General features: G+C 29.2%; 1 protein-coding gene across 2 annotated transcripts in view; it reads right to left on the reverse strand.

Moving 5' to 3' along the window:
* Positions 1-839: 839 nt before the first annotated feature.
* LOC123301488 (protein vein) overlaps positions 840-20,208 on the reverse strand; it is a 114,341-nt gene continuing 94,972 nt past the window's right edge. The window contains exons 2-5 of one of the 2 annotated variants that reach the window (XM_044884252.1): positions 12,171-12,336; positions 8,751-8,890; positions 8,217-8,319; positions 840-945 (exon numbers count right to left, since the gene is read on the reverse strand). In XM_044884252.1, coding sequence (XP_044740187.1) covers positions 843-945; positions 8,217-8,319; positions 8,751-8,890; positions 12,171-12,336 — 512 coding nt within the window. In that variant the 3' untranslated portion in view covers positions 840-842. Of the gene's footprint in view, positions 946-8,216; positions 8,332-8,750; positions 8,891-12,170; positions 12,337-20,208 lie in introns of both variants that reach the window. The other variant, XM_044884242.1, reaches the window with a different exon arrangement.

A 20,208-nucleotide genomic window follows, 5' to 3' on the forward strand; every position in this document is an offset into this window, starting at 1 on the left:
GAGTTTAAGAGACAAGATTTATTTTATAAAATATTCCGATGATTCAAAATTCGATCGATAATCTTCAACTGAATCAGTTTGTATGTTACAAGGGTTGAGCTGTTATGACGCGAACCTTGGCTTCCGCAATTCTATGCCGTATTCATCGCAAATATCGATTATAGTTTTGAAAAGTTTCAATAAAAATATGTTTCACAGCATTAACTAGTTCACTGGCCTTGCCAAGACCCAGGTTTTCTGTTTGAAGTACTCGATTCAAAGACAAAGTCAAAGAGGAAATCTCATAAATGGGTATGTTTGCATGACTATATTGTTAATTCAAAATTTATGTAGACAGATTCTCAATGGGAGGGGTTTGAATCTCCAAAAGCTCACCCTTGCGCATGGGAGTGGCCTTCGTATTCGTTAATTCGAAAATTGAATAAATGGTCAAAGCCCATGTATATAAAATTGGAATATAAAATTTACTAAACGAGCTTTTATGAAAAATTAAAATGTAATATGTTGTTTTAAATTAATCTAAATTGTATAGCACAACATATATAGGTGTTAGCAATTGATAATTACGACATTTTCGAAATCGAGTATAAAATCACAGAAAAGATTTTTGGTTCCAAATCTGCATCATTAATTTATTTATACAACTAATACATTTAAATATATAAAATTGTTGTTTTCTTGAATGAATTTCTCATACAAAAAAAAAACAAAAACAAAAACGTCACCATTATTTGAGAAAATATTTACAGTTGTTTCAAATATTGTGTGTTGTTTTTATTAAAATTAAATAAATAATTTAATTATAATTTATTTAAATTATTTATATAGTTGTTCTTCTATTATTAACAAAGATATTTATCATTACATGAATATGAGGTATACGTACTCTTTGTCATAAGCGGCATTTTTTGATCACATCTTCTGCCGTTAAATCCGTTAGCGCACCTGGAAGAAGAAATTTTTATTTTAATAATTATCGAAATGGAATATAATTATTCGGAAAAATTGATAGGATTTCTTTTTAAAACTTTTACAGCGCTTTTATTCGCATACTTCTCTGCCCACCGCACCGCTTAAATATGTCAAGCTAATAAAAGCATGTTAAACATATTTTGCCAGACACCGACCAAAATGAATTTTGTGTTTTTTGTGTATTCATCGTGGCAAACATTGCGGATTTCTCAGTAACATCCTTTGTTTAGTGTTGCTGGACTACCCAAGAAATTCGCCCACATAAATTTTTGACTTGTTACGAATGTTTCCAAAAAATGTACACTAATAGCTTTATGCTTTATATTTGTAGAACATAAAGTTGAAAGATATGTTGAAGCAATATATGAGCATGTTTCGCACCGCTAAAAGGCGCAAAGTACTCCTTTTACAATGCAATATGGAACACTTATTTTAAGGCAAAGTGCAGATAAGAATAATATATGCCAAATTGGATCTACATCACGAACAATTGTTACTAGTTGTGTTTTTTTGTATTCAACAAGTTTTGTAGCTGTGTTGGTACCAGCTCTGATTAAATTTGAACGTTTTGTTAGTCTATAAACTTTCTTTGTCAACTTTTGTTTCGGCATATGTCTTCAATCTGTTTTTCTTTTGTAACGATATATCCGAACGAAACTTTTCCAATAATTTAAATAATTGTACGGCTTAGTTAAAGAGAATTGAAAGAAATATAATCGCAACGGGAATCGAACCCGGGCCTCTTCGATTAAGGAAAAGCGCCTTAGCTATTTCGGGCGTACGAGCTCTAGGCATAAAGTGAAAGCCAAAAACGAAGTCTTTATATACGGCCTTTTATCTCTAATATATTTAGACCACCTAAAAAATTTTGATAAAATGTTTCACGTCTTGGATATCTTGACCAATATTAAAATTTTTTTGTTCATTTTCAAACACTAAGTTAAGAAATTTATATCTTAACTTTCCTACTTTTTGAACAGTAAGAAGGTAGCCAATATTTTCTTTCGTCCCTTTTTAACCCCCGAACTAAAAAAAAAGGTGTTATAAGTTTGACCGTTATGTGTGTGTGTTCTTTGTGTTTGTCTGTCTGTGGCATCGTAACGCCTAAACGGATGAACCTATTTTAATTTTTTTGGTTTCATTTGAAAGGTAATTTTACGGAGAGTTTCCTTAGCTATGTTTCAAGTGTGAGGTTAGGTTTTCGTATCCAAAAAATTGACGATGATCTTCAAAATTGATTCAGTTTGGAAAGGCATGAAATATAGTTTTAATATATAAGTAATTACTATGGAAATGAATGATCAAATAAAACTGGCTCAATTCATTTCAAAAAGTGAAATGGTAAAATAATTAGGTAATTCAAACAGTAATTCAAAAGAACAAAGTCAACTCAAATATTACAATTTCAATTAAAATATTTCCAAAAATTTGTCCCAAAAAATGATAGCTCTCTAATATCCTTTTCATCTCATTTGAAGTCCTTGACCATCACTTGATATTGATTTAAGAGGAAGTATTATAAGTTTAAAGTGTTTATCTGTGTGTTTCTCAGTGGCATCGTTGTCCCTAAATGGTCGAACTGACTTGATTGAGAATATTTTACAGCTATGTTTCCAAAAATTAGTTTACAAGGAATAAATCGCATTTATCGCATTTATCGCATTTATCGGGTTTTTTTTTTTTTTTTAATTTTCTCTTCAATTGTTTGAACCAAATTGATTGATTGATTGATTGATTTTTTGAACCAAAACAAAATCTCAAAATAAATTGAAAATAGTCTCTCTAAAAAAAGACCCAACACGCGGCTGTTTAACGTCAAATAAACATGAACAATGTTGTAAAGTATAAAAAATTAAAATTTTCAATTGTATGAACTTGCGATGATTAAATAAGTCAATGGGAATATTTTCTTAATTCTGTCTGTCTACATATCTTGAAAAATACAACGATCTCGTTAACACTATGCTTAAATGTAGTTTTTTAAATAAATTGACCTTGAAATGAAAATATTTATATAATTATTAATTCAAAAAAACGTAAGGTTATTGACCGTCTATTAAAACATTCAAGTAAGTTTTCATATGTGTGAAATAATATATATTCAGAAATTACTTTTTTAGAAATTTCGCCATTATCGAATTGTAATTGAGAATATTTCATTTTTCACAAAAGATCATTTTGATAAAACAATTTATAGCTTATTAGTTAAATACTTGGTAGGGGAAAGTGGTCTATAATGATCCCTCAGGATAAAATGATGAAATTGTAGTATTACGCTATATCAAATTAATGTTTTTACTTTTGGCTTTTGTTGACTTTTAATAATATTATATCACATTTTGATAGGCGTATAACAAATTTTAATGCCAGTTTTTATGACGAATTTCAAATATGTCGTTACGAGTAAAATGATCCCCTTTAAATAGGCTAAAATAATCCCTATTTTGTCTGTAAAATTATAATAGATAAATTGATCCCCCATCATGTAACGGGTCTTGAATGTGTTGATTTAGATGAATTAACCAGTGATTTCTGTTTTCATACTAATCGTTGATGCCAATGTAAAGGAACAGTTAATATTTTATGTTTAACTGTTTGATAAAAAATGCAATGGGATCATTTTACCCACTTTCCTTACAAGGTCTGTCAAACGATCCTTTTTGAGAAATATTGAACAGTTCTAAAAATTTGAACAAATTCAAAGAAATTTACATGCCAATATTGTAACATTTGAATAAAGAGAGGGGGATCATTTTAGGCCACCTTCCCCAATAATCTCAATATTCTACAAGATATTGCTTTAACATTTAAAAGCATATAAGGAATAATTTTAGATCGCGAAACAATAAAAGATATAATAGTATAAAGATAAAACTAAAATTAGACACCTCGAATTGCAAAAAGAAGACTTTTTTGCAATGTCCCTGCACCAACACCAGTAACATACATTATTTCTGAATCTTCAGAGGAAATCTTTACATAAATATTGAAAGAAAAGTTTGATCATCATGAAAATTACCAGGTCTATCTTCAATCTTCAGAGGAAATCTGTACATATATATATATATATATATATATATATATATATATATATATATATATATATATATATCAATTCTTGGTGGTTTATCGAGACCTGGTAATTTTCATGATGATCAAACTTTTCTTTCAATATTTATGTACAGATTTCCTCTGAAGATTGAATATAGACCTGGTACAAAATAATACTTTTATAAATGTATACATTTGTGCATCTCACGATCATAGTTTGTCAAGTTCCCAGTACTCTCACCTTTTCAAAATTTTGATCTTTTTCGGTAATCCATCACATACTTTTTTATATCTGTCAGATAGCTATTACTTATTCTGAATGAAGGGTAGGATACATATAGAACACAAACGTTGTGAATAATATGATGCCGGACATCTGTTAAATATGCGTCTATAATAACATATTTAAAAAATATTAGTGCGTGAGTTAAAGTCATTACTTTCATGCATAGACATTAATGATATGCTTAAATATTATATACACAAGAGGTGTGTAACAGTAGACAGACAAGGATGACCACACTATAAATTGGCCGCATGCCAAATTAAATCGCCACATATTGAAATATTATTTGCTATAAGGTAAATGTACCATATTACGGGATGTTTAGGCATAATCCACTTTGAAGCTGATTATTGAAATAAATATAAATATTTCCACTATAAAAATTGATTTGTTGTATAAAATGATTTATTGAGAATTAGTTTTGATCATTTTTTCATCCCAAAGTCTTTAATTTATAGTATTAAACGTTAATTTTCTGGACTTCGAGTTTGTCTCTAATTCCGTGATAAAATTTGGCTTTGAACCTGACTCCGGGAATGAAAGTACATAATTCCGGGATACACACTTAATATAGGTAAAATAAAAAAATTGTTTTGTTTAATGTAAATAATATTATTGAGTATTATCATATAAAATTTGATTGAAAAATAAAAATTTTTAATTTTTAATTAATTTTAAAAAAAATCATAACATATTGCGAAATAGTAATGACAATAAATCACTGGTATTATAAATATTATCGTTATTAAATTAATGAAGTTAATAGAATTGTTATTTTCTTAAATTCTTTTAATAATAGTAAAAGTTATTTTAGCATTAATAATCATCAATAATTAATTTAAATAACAAAATAAAATCAAGTTTCAATTTTCTCCTTTATTATGTGATACTCCCGGAATTGTATACATAAGTAAAAACTCATTATTCCGGGAGTTGAAAACACATTATATACTTATCATAAAAAGCAAGTATTTAAGCATAAATTATGCCAAATTAAAAAAAAAACATATCCCGTAATTACCTCACAAAAATCTACGGTATCTACTGCTTCAATCACTAAAAAATATTTTAATAATTATAACACCAATTTTAAACGAGAGTTAAAAATAATTACCTCTTATTTTCCCTAATTACGGTAGACTCCCGTAATATGGTTCACTATCACTGATTTAAGAACATAATTCCGGGATTCATAATTTAAAGAAAATAATTAATTAAAATAATTTGAAAATGCTTTAAAACGATTTATTTATTCATTCTAATCAATATTTTTACATATTCAATAATTATAAACTTACCAGTAAACTAAAAAAAGCTTAACAATCTGACACTGTCATCTTACGTTCAAAGACAACATATTGGTTATAAAACCAGATGTTAACCGATTGATCACTTTTTCGATTGATATGAGTATTTAAGAGTGATTTGATTTGTTCAAAAGTCGATTTTTTTTGTTCATATTTTAGTGCTACAGGCTCTGTTATTTTTTAAAATCAAAAATTTATTTAGTGTTTCTTATTTTTTGATTAAAAGAAAAAACTCCCGGAATAACGTACTAACCCGTAATAATGTACATTTACCTTATATCCCCCAACAGAAAAAATCTGTGTCGTATTTATTATTCGCAAGTTTCTATACACCGAGCGCAATATTTTAAGGGAACGTACAAATATGCAAAAACAAATTTGAGTTAAATGTTGAAATATCAGAAAGCATTGAATATCAGTAATTGCATTATTTTTTATAAATTAGAAGAGTTTAAAAAACCAAAACAATCATGGCGATCTTTCGGTCGCCAATATTTTGGTTTTCGAAAATTTTTGAAAGTATAATCTAGAATTTTTTTTCGTTTTTCGAGGATGTTTCTAAAGGCCACTAGTTAAAGCTATCTGAAATTTTCAACTCTATATCTTTTATTGTCTTGGAGAAAATGTACTCCAAAGTTTAGTTCTAATTTGCGCCCTCGCGGATAAACAGTGACGCTTACGAAAAAATGTTTAAAACAAAAGTTGTTAATTTTTATATAAGAAACATTTTTTTTCTTTAAACTTTTATTCTATCTCTAACAGTTTACAAGATGGGTCCAGCGGAGCTAAAACCAAATTGACCTATGTTGCTCATTTACGAATTTAGCCATGTTTATTTGACCATTCATTTCCATAGTTGATTTCTTATAGTTGATTCATTTAACCTTCAACAAATTACTAACAAATTAAAAATATTAATGCAAAATAGTTTTCGTTTCGACACAAATTCTTTAAATTATTTATTTGTTTACCCACAAAGCTCTAATTTTCAGTATCTCTGAACGTCTTGTAACAATGTAGTAATTAGTAATTTGATTATATATGTTTGTTAAACATTTAATGTTGATGTAAATAAGTTTTCAACACGTAATTCACTTAAAAAAATGAAGTTATTTAGACGAAATAACTGAAAATATGATTTGATTTGAAGAATGAAGTTTATGGTCATGTTAAATGTTTTAAAACAGTGTTATTAGTACAAAATATTATTTCAAAACAATCTCCATGTTAGTATAAGTTATTAGAAAAAATTGTATTTTGAAAATTCATTTTAAATAATCGTAATGATAGTTTTAATGTCTGAGATAAAATCAATTAAATTCCTCATCGTAATTAAGATCGCATTTCTTAAATACGATCTGAAATATAGTTTCGATAATTAACAGAAATCTTTGTATTTCTCTCTCAAAATAATAAAAATTACTAATTCAGAAAAAGAGTTGATATACAAAACTTATAGAAATGAAAGCTCGTAAAGCTGATGACTAACATAATATACATAAACATATCAACTTGATAGACATGGACCCAAAATTTCAAGTCATTTGGCTCAATTATGCTACCTATACATTTATAACTACCAATAATAGGTCAAAATATATGTATACACAGGGACTAATCTGTCATCAGTTGCTTTAATAGCCAATTTAGAATCTAAACGGTAAGAGATAGAATAATACTTTAAATTAGAAAGTTGATCCTTTTAAAAGAACTAACATATTTGTTAAAAATTACATTTAATTAAATTTCACAAAACGTTGGCTTCAGACGAAATGCGACTTCAAAATATATCATTATTGCATTTAGTCGAAATACTTCATTCGTCAGACAGCGTACAATTTTTGAAACTACTTGAATAAAAATTTATGCATAGTGGCCCGATTTTACGTACAGGGTGCTCTATAATTGATTGCAGAATTCTGGACTCCCGAAATAATCTCAACAAAATCAACGAAAAAGCTCTCTACCAAATTTCGATTCGAGGAACAATTTTCGAGATATATGGCTATGGGAAAAATGAAAAAATCTCCCCCCACGGAGCCATGTCCACTCACAGAGCCCTGAAATCCAATATACATTGTAGGTGAGTACCTACTTGTTTATATAGAGCGTCTAGCCAAAAACTGTACATTTGGTAGGTTTGAAAATCGGTCGTAACTTAGTTTTCATACCCCAAGGGATAAAGGTGGTCGACCCCAAAAATTTTTATTCATTTTTTGGGCAACCTTTTTAAATTTTTGGAGATGATGAGAATATATGATATAATGAAAATATTACCATTTGTTAGATTGTAACCTATTTATAACGAAAATTTTTTTGAAAATCCTTAAGAAGATGTTATTTTTGTTGTTGAAATAATATCTTCTCTTGGTTTTAAATGGGTGATACAGATGGTGGAAATATTATGCTGAAGCAAGCTCTTGTTCTACGTGAAACAAAATCAGAGTCAATCTATGAGAAAGAATCGATAAAAAAGAAAATTGTAAAAAATGCGAGAACCAACTTCTGGAAAATTAGAATAGAATTGTTAAACAACTCAAAGCTTTTCTGTTAGAAAACCACACTAAGATTCAGTTTATCTTTTGTGAAAAATCACTTACTGACAAGCGTATTCGCCAATTGTTGAAAAAAACATACAGGTACCTCCATTCATACAAATTTGTGCTCGATCTTCAGTGCATGGATGTGGATCTGCTGAAGATGCTGTAACAAAAACTAAGAATTAAAAGCTTAGATAGCTGTACAACATCGAATTCACGAGTAACTAGTACATCAAACATGCTTATAAAGGGCTCTAAAGTCTAGTTGGAGCATAAAAAGTAAACAGATTGTATACAGAAATGAGAAGGCAGTCAAAAATGAAATAATAAGATCATTTATGGACACTTGAACAACAAAAAATTTTCCTATCTTTATTATTCCCAATTTTCCAAAATGGGGTATTCAGAGTATGTGAGCATCTACATTAAACACTCATCTCATTGTAAACGTATGTCAGTGAAACACGGATTAAATGGCTTCACAAAACACGCCTGACCATGGACATAAACTAACACAATACGTGAATTTGGCTAAAGAAACTAATCCGAAGCAAAAAGTTGAATGTGCACATAAAATTTAATATTTTTACTTACTATTTTCAGTTCGTGTATTATTCAACACTCGAACAAATGCCGATTTCGTTATTGGTGGACCAATTACTCCGCGCGCTGAACATTCATACCGCCCCGCATCTTCCAGTTTTACTTTCGATATAACTAGAGTTGATTGTCGCCTGAAAATAAAAAGAGTGCAAAAAATTAGAATTATAAACATTTTAGTTCTTGAAAGTGAGTAGAGCTTTGCACAATGTGTTTGTATAATAGATCGTTTAAAGTCAAAATCAAAAACATACAAAATATGTTTGGATACTATAAATGGAAGGTTGCTTCCATCTATTTGAGGAAATGTATATTTTACGACTCAATAGTATTTGTAATTGTTTATAAATATACAGGTGATTTTTTTTTAAAATTTCTACTTAATTTTTTCAAAAACGTATTAGATTATTAACAAATCGTAAAATAGGAGTATTCTAATTTTCGAAGGGAATAAAAAAATTGCGTCTAGTTTTATTTTACGAGGACGTCTTCCAGGTCAAATGACGGTCAACTTCCATTTTTTTAAAAATAAATCTACGTATTTTTTATAGAATCTTCTGTTTCTTTGACTAACAAAAAATAAGAATCGGTACAAATTAGAATAATTTATTGATAAGGAATTTTCTTTGTGGAAACTTTGTGTGGAAATAAGGTGACAAAAATTGAGGCCTAGAACAAGAAATTTTCGGACAACTTGCTTTTTTTGTGGAAACGAATCAGAATCAGGAACGAAAAATACTAAATTCCTATACTATAATATTTTAGAGGTTGCATTTTAACTTTGTTTGAGCTTAAGGCAATGTTTGTCATATACTTCATAGTTTCCAAGACATTTAAGAAAGGCAATTAAATTCGTTCAGTAAACAAATTGTCCCTAGTAAACTTTTTGACAATATTTAGTTTAAAAATATCAATATCAATATTGACAATATCAAGTTTAGAAATGGAGCAGAAGCTTAAAAAACTATCAAAAACTTCATTGTCTGCTGTTGTTATCCTAGCCTATAAGATGACAATATATATTTCTTTAAATTATTTTGATTACCCTCATAATTATTGATAATTTCCGAAAAAACTTAATTTCTTTAAACACCCATATTAATTTTTAGATTTAGATAAGGAATATATTATTCTTTAAACATTTTCTCTGGAAATGGCATTTTTTCTAGAAACTATAAATCCTTGCGTCATGTTAAAGTCATGGAAGGTGGATTTACAATGGTGCGGATCAGATCCGGTTTTAAGGGTGGCATGAATGGTAGATTCACCTAAGACCTCTCGCTAAAAAAACCCTGACGCTTGAACGATTGTGAAAGTGTGGGAAACAATAGGGAATATGCAATAGTAGAAACAATAGAGAGTATGCATGTATTTTTGTTTGCTTTAATAAAAGTTCATCCATGTAACAAACAGTAGAGAAAATATATTTTTGGAATAACTTTAAAAATAACCTACATAAAAGCCATCAAAGATTTGTTTGTATCTCTTTCTAGCCAAACAGAATTAAGTATTGTAGCACAAATAGTATATGACGTCATTTACTATGTCCGACCTTTCCGTCTATTATCTGTCTACTTTGTAGTTTAAAATGATTATATTATCCGTGATTATGGGCCGATTTTAATTTGAATTTCACGTTCTGGCATCAACTTTACGATATTTTCAGTAAAGTATGATAAGAATTTGTATAGCGTTATCTTTTGAACACTGTGTATATTTACAGTATAATAAAAACAATAATTATAGGTGACATTTTGTTGTTTTTGTATTTTAAAAGGAGTCAATCGATTAAAGTAAATATACTATAAGTATATTGTTGTGTACTTATTTGTTTATAAATAATTATTCGAATGGAATTTGATATTCGTCTTTAAATTGTTGTTGTTTGTTATAAAAATCACATGTACGTGATGTCACGCATAAAAGATATGACGACAATACGATGGATAGTGACAGATGGTCTTTCAATTCCTCTCATAACAAATAATAATTACAATATTTTATTTTGTACTTTTACAATACGATATTTAGTTATGTAATTTTTATAATAATATCAAAAAAGGTAAAATGAACGAATCCTATGTTTAAGGTTAAGTTGGAAAATAATACCTGTTAAGTTTTTTACCCCACTTATCTTCACTCGTAACTAACAATGTAATAAAATCTAAGAATTTGAACTTATTTCTAACTGCCCGAGTAACATGATTTGCACACGAATCAAAGTTCTATGACTATACAATAATTTTACAATTTTATCCCAATATCTTGGCCAAGATCAGCAGGAATAATCTTATAGGAATAATATTTATTACTTTAAACATATTAACTTGAAAAATTAATAGTCCTGCCAAAACTAAGGTCTCGTGGGTAGAGTGTACCTGCATCTCATACGAATGGTCGACAGGTCGAAAATAAATTGAAGAGCTTAGTGGATGAAGATGTTATGAGACAATTAAGTGGAATCGAGATAATCAGCTGTAAAGTTTTTAACTTGCATAACAAGTTATGCAAGACATAACAACTTCATCCACTGAAAATAGCTTTATTTGAAAGGTTAGCGAAAAGGGGAAACATGCTATGTTTAAAGGAGAGCATAACATGTTCATCCACATGAAAATCTCGATTTCCTCAAAAATGTCACTTAACATGTTCATCCACTAAGCTCTTCAATTATAGTTTGATAAGTTTAGTACAATAAATTATAGCCTAAGCTTTAGTGCAATAAAGCGTGTTTTTTTAAGTTTTCTAAGAATAAGCTATAACTTTTTTTTTTTTTTTAAGTCTTTGCCTGAATATCCACTGGGTGTCTTTGCCTAAATACACTTATCTGTAGAGGCTTGATTATGCATATCCTAACAACATTTTATCCGACTGTCGAGGAGCATCTTGTACAGGTATATGCAACTATGTATGAATATTTGTTTGTAATTTTTTTTATAACTTCGGCGTATCGTCCAAATGGCTCGATGAATTTCTACAGCTAAGGTATCGTTATATTCGTCTTAAAATCCCAAGTGTCCTTAGATTTTATTTAGTGCAGTCGGGTTTTTATTTATTTTATTTTATATACGAATCTAACTAATATCTAATTATCTACGAAAATTATTATGACTGTGGTGTTTTCTTTCAGGAGGTGTCGAAAGTTTTCGATCGGGCACGGAAGCTTCAATTTGTCGGATACTGGTTTAAAAAAAATATTTTATAAGGAAGCTAGTTAAGCTGGATACATAATCAAAGGAAATGCTCAATATCTTACAATCTGAAAATTGCAGAAATCACCTGTATTTCTACTGTATCATTACAAAAGGATGATACAATGCAAATAATTAAAAACTTCATGACCGTAAATGTAATAGATGTATGCTTACTCAAATTAGCAAACAAAAAGTACAAAAAATAATTCATTTTACTCACCTTCTATGTTGTATACGTACACGTTTTAACCTTAAGAAATTATCAGTACCGTTTTTTAACCAATGTACTCGTGGTGGTGGAAATCCTTGTGTTCTACATACTAGTTTTAATTTTTTACCCCATTTTAACGTAACATCATTTAATTCACTAACATTCGCAGGTTTTACTGTAACAAAAAAAAGAAATATGTTATTTTTAAAATATTTGTTTTGTATTAATTATAACCGTTTTAGAAAGAATCAAAAAAAAAAGTACACAATGCACATATTGTTTCTGTGTAATATATTTTTTTAATGTCTGAAATAATATTGAAGTTAACAGACTTTACATCTGTCAGAATTCATATGCGAAGCTTTTTGCTTATAAAGCGAGTGTCTTAATACCTGCGAGTGTCCTTTTTAAAGGTTTAGGTATCAAATATGGGCGTAAAAAAATAAATATCTACAAGTATGCTTATTACTCTTAACTTAAAAGAATGATGGTGAATAAAAAATTTGGGAACTGGTGTTAATAAAATTTTCCTACCAGCCTGCCCCCTGTCTGCTCGTACACACTTAGTTTTATGTCTGAATGTCGTCCATAGTGTATAAGATTAGAATTTAGTTCTTAAGCCGCTTGAGATATCAAAGATATACCGCATATATTTTGTCAATTTTCAACTTTAATTCAGAAATTGTAAAAATATTGATGCCCAACTTAATATATTAAGGGTATTTAAGCGATTAACGTTAGCTGATCGAGCGAGTAAAGGCGCAATTTCCTTTAACCGTTAAAATAATGACTGCTTGTCATAAGACACCTTCTATGTCAGTTCCTATGTAGAGTCCCTTAATAGTCCCATTCTATTTCCATATCCACTGCAACCAAAATATTTGCAAGCGGCGCTCATAAGACTACAGTAAAACCTGCCCAAAAAACTTCTATATATACATATATTTTTTAATTTTTCACTTTTTGTAAAACACTCTCTTACAAAAACAATCGTGCCTTGAGAACGAAAATTCGATTGGTTATAGAATAACATAATCGACATGGGTATAAACGGCTGGGTAGAAAGAGCTCGCTTGTTCAGCTACAGGAACAGAAAAGCTAAAATGTTTCACTGGACTCCGATATTTATTTATTAAACTATCCTGAAATCGCTTTATATACCATGCATATATGTAATATGCAAGGTATATTAAGTTTAGTCCCAAGTTTGTAACGCTTAAAAATATTGATGCTAAGCAAAAAATTTTGGTATAGGTGTTCATATTATCACCTAATTAGTCCATTTCCGGTTGTCTGTCTGTCGTCTTTCGTCTGACTGCCCGTCTGTCATCACGATTACTCAAAAACGAAAAGAGATAACAAGCTGAAATTTTTTTTTATAGCGTACTCAAGACGTAAAAAGTGAGGTTAAGTTCGTAAATGAGTAACATAGGTCATTTGGGTCTTCGTAGGACCCATCTTGTAAACCGTTAGAGATAGAATAAAAGTATAAATGTAAAAAATATTCCTTATAAAAAAATAACCAAGTTTAGTTTGAAACATTTATTCGTAAATATCACTGTTTACCCGTGGGGGAGCAAATTAGGCGTAAATTGTATAGTTTGTAATTATGTATGTGTAATGTGTGATGTATATGTAATTTGATAGAGTCATCGACACTGTCTATGCATGGTATTTCAGCAATTAACTCAGTCAATTGTTTGTTTTCACTTGTTTAAAACTGAATAATATTTAAATTCTAAAATTTTTTTGTGTTTTTTATTTTACGAATGATTTACTAATTTATTTATTTTTCATTGACAGGCTTTACTGCAAGAAAAATTTTATTTTTAAAAAGCGTTTATTTGTGATGTGTTAATTATTTTAGAAAGAATCAACAACACGGCACGATACGACACACTTATTTTGTTGTGTGTAAAATATTTTATGTCTTTTTGGAGGGTTACTCTCTATTAAAACATGATTATCTGCTAGAACCAGAAGAGTATGCAGTGAATCTTACATGGATGGGTGGCTGTTACATTTTATGTCAGTTAATTGACAGATGTTTTAAATAAGACATTAAAAACTATTCTACATCTTGTCAAAGAATATTATTATAGCATTAAGAATTGATTACAAAAATCAATTTAGAGTATCTAAATCTATCTTTGTACAGTTGAAAAGTTGTGTGAGATTAAAAAACAATTAATTATATAACTTAAGAATTCATACAATCTTTAAACACAGACGAGATATTGAGTTGTGAGTAGTATAAGTCAATATGTACCAGAAGTCAAGAGATCCATTAGATACATATCCTAATTGTAAAAATTTAAGCTTTGAGTTGCTGATAATTTTAGATTTGAGTTGATAATATGGTTTAGAAAAATGTTTTTTGTCACAAAAACCATTAAAATGAATTTTTCACAAATGAGTCTTTGCGCAAACCAATCCCCCTCCCTTGTTTATCTGTCGATTTTTCTCATTAACAAACTTTACCTTTCAAATAACAAAACTTTTCTTGATACCAAATTTTATTCAAATCGGATTTAAATTGCGACCGCTATAGAGTATGTAACATTTTACATAGGTACAAATACTTAACTTATTTTGTCTACCACCCACTTAATTTTTAACGGATACTTTATATTTTAATGAGTTATATTAACATTCTATTACAAATTAGCCTTATCGTCTCTCTGTAGGCCATTACCGCCCAAAAGCGATTGATATAGCTTACTTTTAGAAACACTGGTGTAAACGAAGAGTTTTACGCATTCATAAAAGATTTTATTGCTTTTGATTCTATTTAAGATTAAACAAGTGAAAAGAAACAATTGACTGAGTTAATTGTTGAAATACCATGCATAGTCAGTGTTGATTTCTTTATCACAACACATACAAAAATGTATAGACAGTGTTGATGCGCAATCGTTTGTTTTTTTGACGTCACGTAAATAACAAAAGATATTCACTTTTAAATAGACACACACACAACTGATATTCCTATATTAATACATACTATAAAATTTGCACCTAATTAACGCCCTCGGGGGTAAACAGTGATGTTTACAAAAAAATGTTTGAAACAAAAGTTTTTTATTTTTTTATAAGGAACATTTTTTACATTTAAACTTTTGTTCTATCTCTAACGGCTTACAAGATGGGTCCTACGGACCCAAAACCCAATTGACCTATGATGCTCATTTACGAACTTGACCTCACTTTTTACGTCCTGAGTACGCTGTAAAAATTTCAGCTCGATATCTTTATTCGTTTTTGAGTTATCGTGTCCACAGACGGACGGACAACCGGAAATGGACTAATTAGGTGATTTTATGAACAGCTATGACAAAATTTTTTTCCTAGCATCATTATTATTAAGCGTTACAAACTTGGGACTAAACTTAATATACTATGTATATTTCATATATGCATGGTATAAAAATATCAGGTGGTAGAACAATTCCATTTTTAAGGTAAACTATTAATAAAAAAAAAAACACTATTTACAAAATTAAAGAAACTCATTTGAGTTGCATTAGATGAACATATGAGTGAGATGCATGCATTAACTATACATTACGAGTAAGTATGATAGTAAATACTATTTTTGTATGCATTTTATTTTTAGACCATTCATTTATAAAACTCAAATACAGATATATAAGTAATAGTTTTAAGACCGTGAGTTCATAATAAAGCGAACTTTCTATGATAATTTTTGTTCAACTTTATGAGGATTGATAAATAACAAATTTGAAGTTTAACCGCGACTCGGGGTGCCAAGTTTTCGATAGCTGCCTTTTTTTGCCAGCTATGTAAACGTATGAAAAAAGAAAATCAACAATACATGGGAAAAAGTAGGACGAAGTTAGCAAATATCAAAAGTATTGAAAAATGCAGTACAATTGTAATAAAGTAAACTCATTTTTAACCCTTTCGACATTTGCAAATTACTTTAAATTTTTTTACGTTTGGTTATTCATTTTGTTTTAATGTTTTAACATTCTCGATAGACGAAAAAAAATATTTGAGAAACAGTTTACTAAAATAAAAAAATTTGATTTCCATAAATTCAACACTCAAGTAACAGTTAAAACTTCAAGTATATTACCAAACTTACTTCTTCAAAAAGGTAGACAAAATTAATCATGGAAATTTCGCCTCAACTCACGGTCTCACTGATTTTATAATAAATGTACATCTACTATTGCATAGGAAAAAATCAAAACGACAAAAAAAGAATAATATGATGTCTATTCAAAAAGTCGTAAATGATCGAGAAATGATATGTTTAGAGAAAACATAACAGTTCATAAATATTTAAAAACAATAAAAAAAAATTAACAAACAGAAGCTGTATTCTCTCAACAATACATTCTTTTCATACTGGCATCTAACGGCGTTTTTATGAATGAATAAATGAAGTGACATCTATTAATAATATTATTAATGATACCTATTGTCAAAAAAGAAACAAACACAATTTGAACAAGTGAAAACGAACAATTGACTGAGATAATTGTTGAAATACCATACATAAATAGTGTTGATTATTCTATCACATTGCACATACATATACAATTTATATAATACATACTATACAATTTACGCCGAATTTGCGCCCTCACGGGTAAACAGGAACATTTTTTACATTTAAACTTTTGTGGTTTTTACATTTAAAATGGACCTATGTTACTCATTTACGAACTCGATCTCACTTTTTACGTCCTGAGTACGCTGTAAATTTCAGCTTGATATCTTTTTTCGTTTTTGAGTTATCGTGCCCACAGACGGACGGACGCCAGTGGCGTAGCGTGCCTTGTCGGGGCCCCGTATAAAAATTTTTTTGGAGGCCCTTATATGGAGGTAAAGATTTTTCACAAAAGAAAAAAAATATTGTGAGAAGTAATATTTATTTATCACATAATTTACCCATTTTACAAATAAAAATCGAATTTTAAATATTCACTCTCCTTGCCTTTTTATCGGCAAACTGATTTATTAAATCATTTATGGCTGATGATGATTTTAGTTTTTCTAAAGTTTCTGCCTCTATGGACAATAGTGAGATGTCTGACAGCCGTTCTTGTCCCATCGAAGTTCTTAAGTAATTTTTTATTAGTTTTAATTTTGAAAAACTTCTTTCTGCCGTTGCGGTTGTAACTGGAAGGGTCAAGAATAAAAAGCATGCTGTGATTACCTCGGGAAAACTGGATGCAAGACTATTGAATTTTACTAGCAATAATTCAATGAGTTCTTTAATGGAATAAATTTTTTTAATTTCAGAATTTAAGCATGTTTTTAGAGCCTTTAATTGGTCACAAAGATTAAGTGAGATGTCTTTACTGTATTTAGCAGACAGTTTTCCGGAAGCGTTTAATATCTCTTCGCTTGAAGAAGATAGGAGTTTCTCCGGTTGTAATATTTCGAATATACTACTCAGGTTGCAAAGGCTCTGAAATCTTTCTTTAGTTTGAGAAATTAATATATCTAAACAGCAATAGTATACATTGACTTTGAAATAGGATTCCGGGTCGGAAATTCTCTCATCTTGTGATAACTCATCAAAAAAACGCTTCGTTATCTTTCGCCTACTGTTTTTAAAAACAGTTGTTACCCCCCACTTTTTTGCTAAATCTTTGGATTCATTTAGCAAACTATTAAATATTAGATTATTAAATTATTATAATTAAATTAGATTATTAAATTATTATAGAATTTTGTCATTTGTAAAATAAAATAAATTAGAAAGTTTTTATTCTTTTTCCTTTCACACTTTGGGGGCCCCCGTGGCCCGGGGGCCCCGTATAATTGATACGGCAAATACGGCGGTAGCTACGCCCCTGACGGACGGACAACCGAAATTGGATTAATTAGGTGATTTTATAACACCTATATCAAAATTTTGTTCATAGCATCAATATTTTTAAGCGTTACAAACTTAGGACTAAACTTAGTATACCTTGCATATTACATATATGCATGGTATAAAAAGTTCAGTTCACCGTGCATCGTGTATAAATTAGGACTTTTTTTCAAAAAGGAAAAAAGATTTAAAAAGTCTAAATCAATTGAAAACTTAACGAGTATCACACAATATAGACTTGTAGATACGGAGACAAAATTTAAAAAAATTTGTTAAAACTACCGTAGATACTTAATGTCTCTCTAATCCAGCCTTTAGAACTGTGACCTCTCCCATTGCTCTTCTATTATTTTATTTATCATAAATTTTTCTATATGTTTAAAAAGTGCTGAATTAATGAAACTCTACTGTAGTTCAAATTATGGAAATTTCAGAACGATTAATAGTACTACCGATTCCGATTTACTATCGATTTGTTGCACTTAAGTCATAATCTAAAGTAACTTTATTTTCCGATAGCCGATTAATACTCGCAGAAAGTGTGTTTTTTTGAAAAGCGGAATTATTTTATGACTTGACCACCTTTAAACGTGAAGCTTGATTCTTACTTGAGTTTTTACCTGCAAAGGGGCAGCATACTTTTAACAAACGCCAACAAATTTAGTGTCCGTATCTTCAAGTTTAATAATGTAGGGAAAATTATAATCATTTGTGCATGTCAAAAACTGCTATTATTAGTGGCAATGATCCCAACCAATTAATGACATGTCGACATCATGAAGGATTGAGGAAAAAAATATTTACAAATGTCTTATGTCTCTCTTAAAATGCATTCCAATGTTTCCTTAGTAGATATATATAGTCAACAAACTGTATTATTATTGTTCTTTTTCAATTCTTTTTTTATATTTTGATATTTATTATTTGAAAAATGAAACTGAGAAGGTATTGTGCTTTTATTGCTGCGAAATTAATTTCATTTGATTCAGCAGCAGAAAAGAACAAAATTTTGGTGGCGATACTATCGCGCGTAGTCTTCAGGATTTGTATTATTATTATATAGATAGGATAAGTAATTAATTAACGATTGGGGTAGATTACGCCGTACATCCATGTTCCAAAGGAACGATTTAATGCATTCAATCATTAAATCACTTTCAAATTTTAAAAGATATACGTGTTTTCAGATATTTTATCAACCAAAATTCTGTTAGAAACCTCATTGATCTGTAGCTCATGTAGAGTAAAGAATTAGTCATAGCAGGAAATATCTACGAAAACATAGACATTGTTCAGTGTTTTAATAAAGGTTGGTTCTCTAAACAAATTTTTTTCGAATTTAGCGTTTATATTATACAGTTTTTTCAAAAATTATGGAAATAGTAGAAGAACCCGAAAGATATATATATTTAGTTTCAAAAAATGAAAACGTGTTCAATATTAAATAAATAAATAAATAAATAAATATATATATATATATATATATATATATATTTAATATTGATAAATATATATATATGATGAAATGTAAATCGACCTCCTTCGTTCATCTCGAGATGGTATGAAACTTTTCTTTGAATTCGCCTAAATTACCGGTGGAAATCACGTAGTTTACCTGTTATAAATGGCAATTTTACCAAAATGTGTATCAGTTAATTTTAATTTTTATACCCTATATGTATGAAAGATACAATTTGTAAACCATATCGTTAACCATATATTATATGAAGTAAGAGTTCTTATAGGCGTTCTTATGTATAAAACAAAGAGGGATTGTATATGTATTTACATCAATACAGCCGAGCAGGCTCATCACTTGAAGTTGTACACATACAATACCAATTACACACAGTAACACATAACCATACCATAACCCACATAAGAACGTCCATAAAGACTTTTCTTACTTCATATATTTTATATGGTTAACGAGGTAGCTCACAATCGGTATATCAAGTTATACTAATTTTAGTCTCAAGTTTGTAACGCTATTAACAAAACGACCAACATTTTAGTATACATATTTTATGAACAAAATCACCTTAATTAGTTCATTTATGTTTATTCGTTTGAGCAACATAGGTCAATTGACAGAACAAAAGCTTACAAGCAAAAAATGTTTTTTATTAAAAAATAAACAACTTTTATTGAAATATTTTTCCGTAAATATCTTGTTCTACAGGGTCCAAATAA

This window comes from Chrysoperla carnea, chromosome 1 (assembly GCF_905475395.1).
Source record: "Chrysoperla carnea chromosome 1, inChrCarn1.1, whole genome shotgun sequence".
Taxonomy (NCBI): Eukaryota; Metazoa; Arthropoda; class Insecta; order Neuroptera; family Chrysopidae; genus Chrysoperla; species Chrysoperla carnea.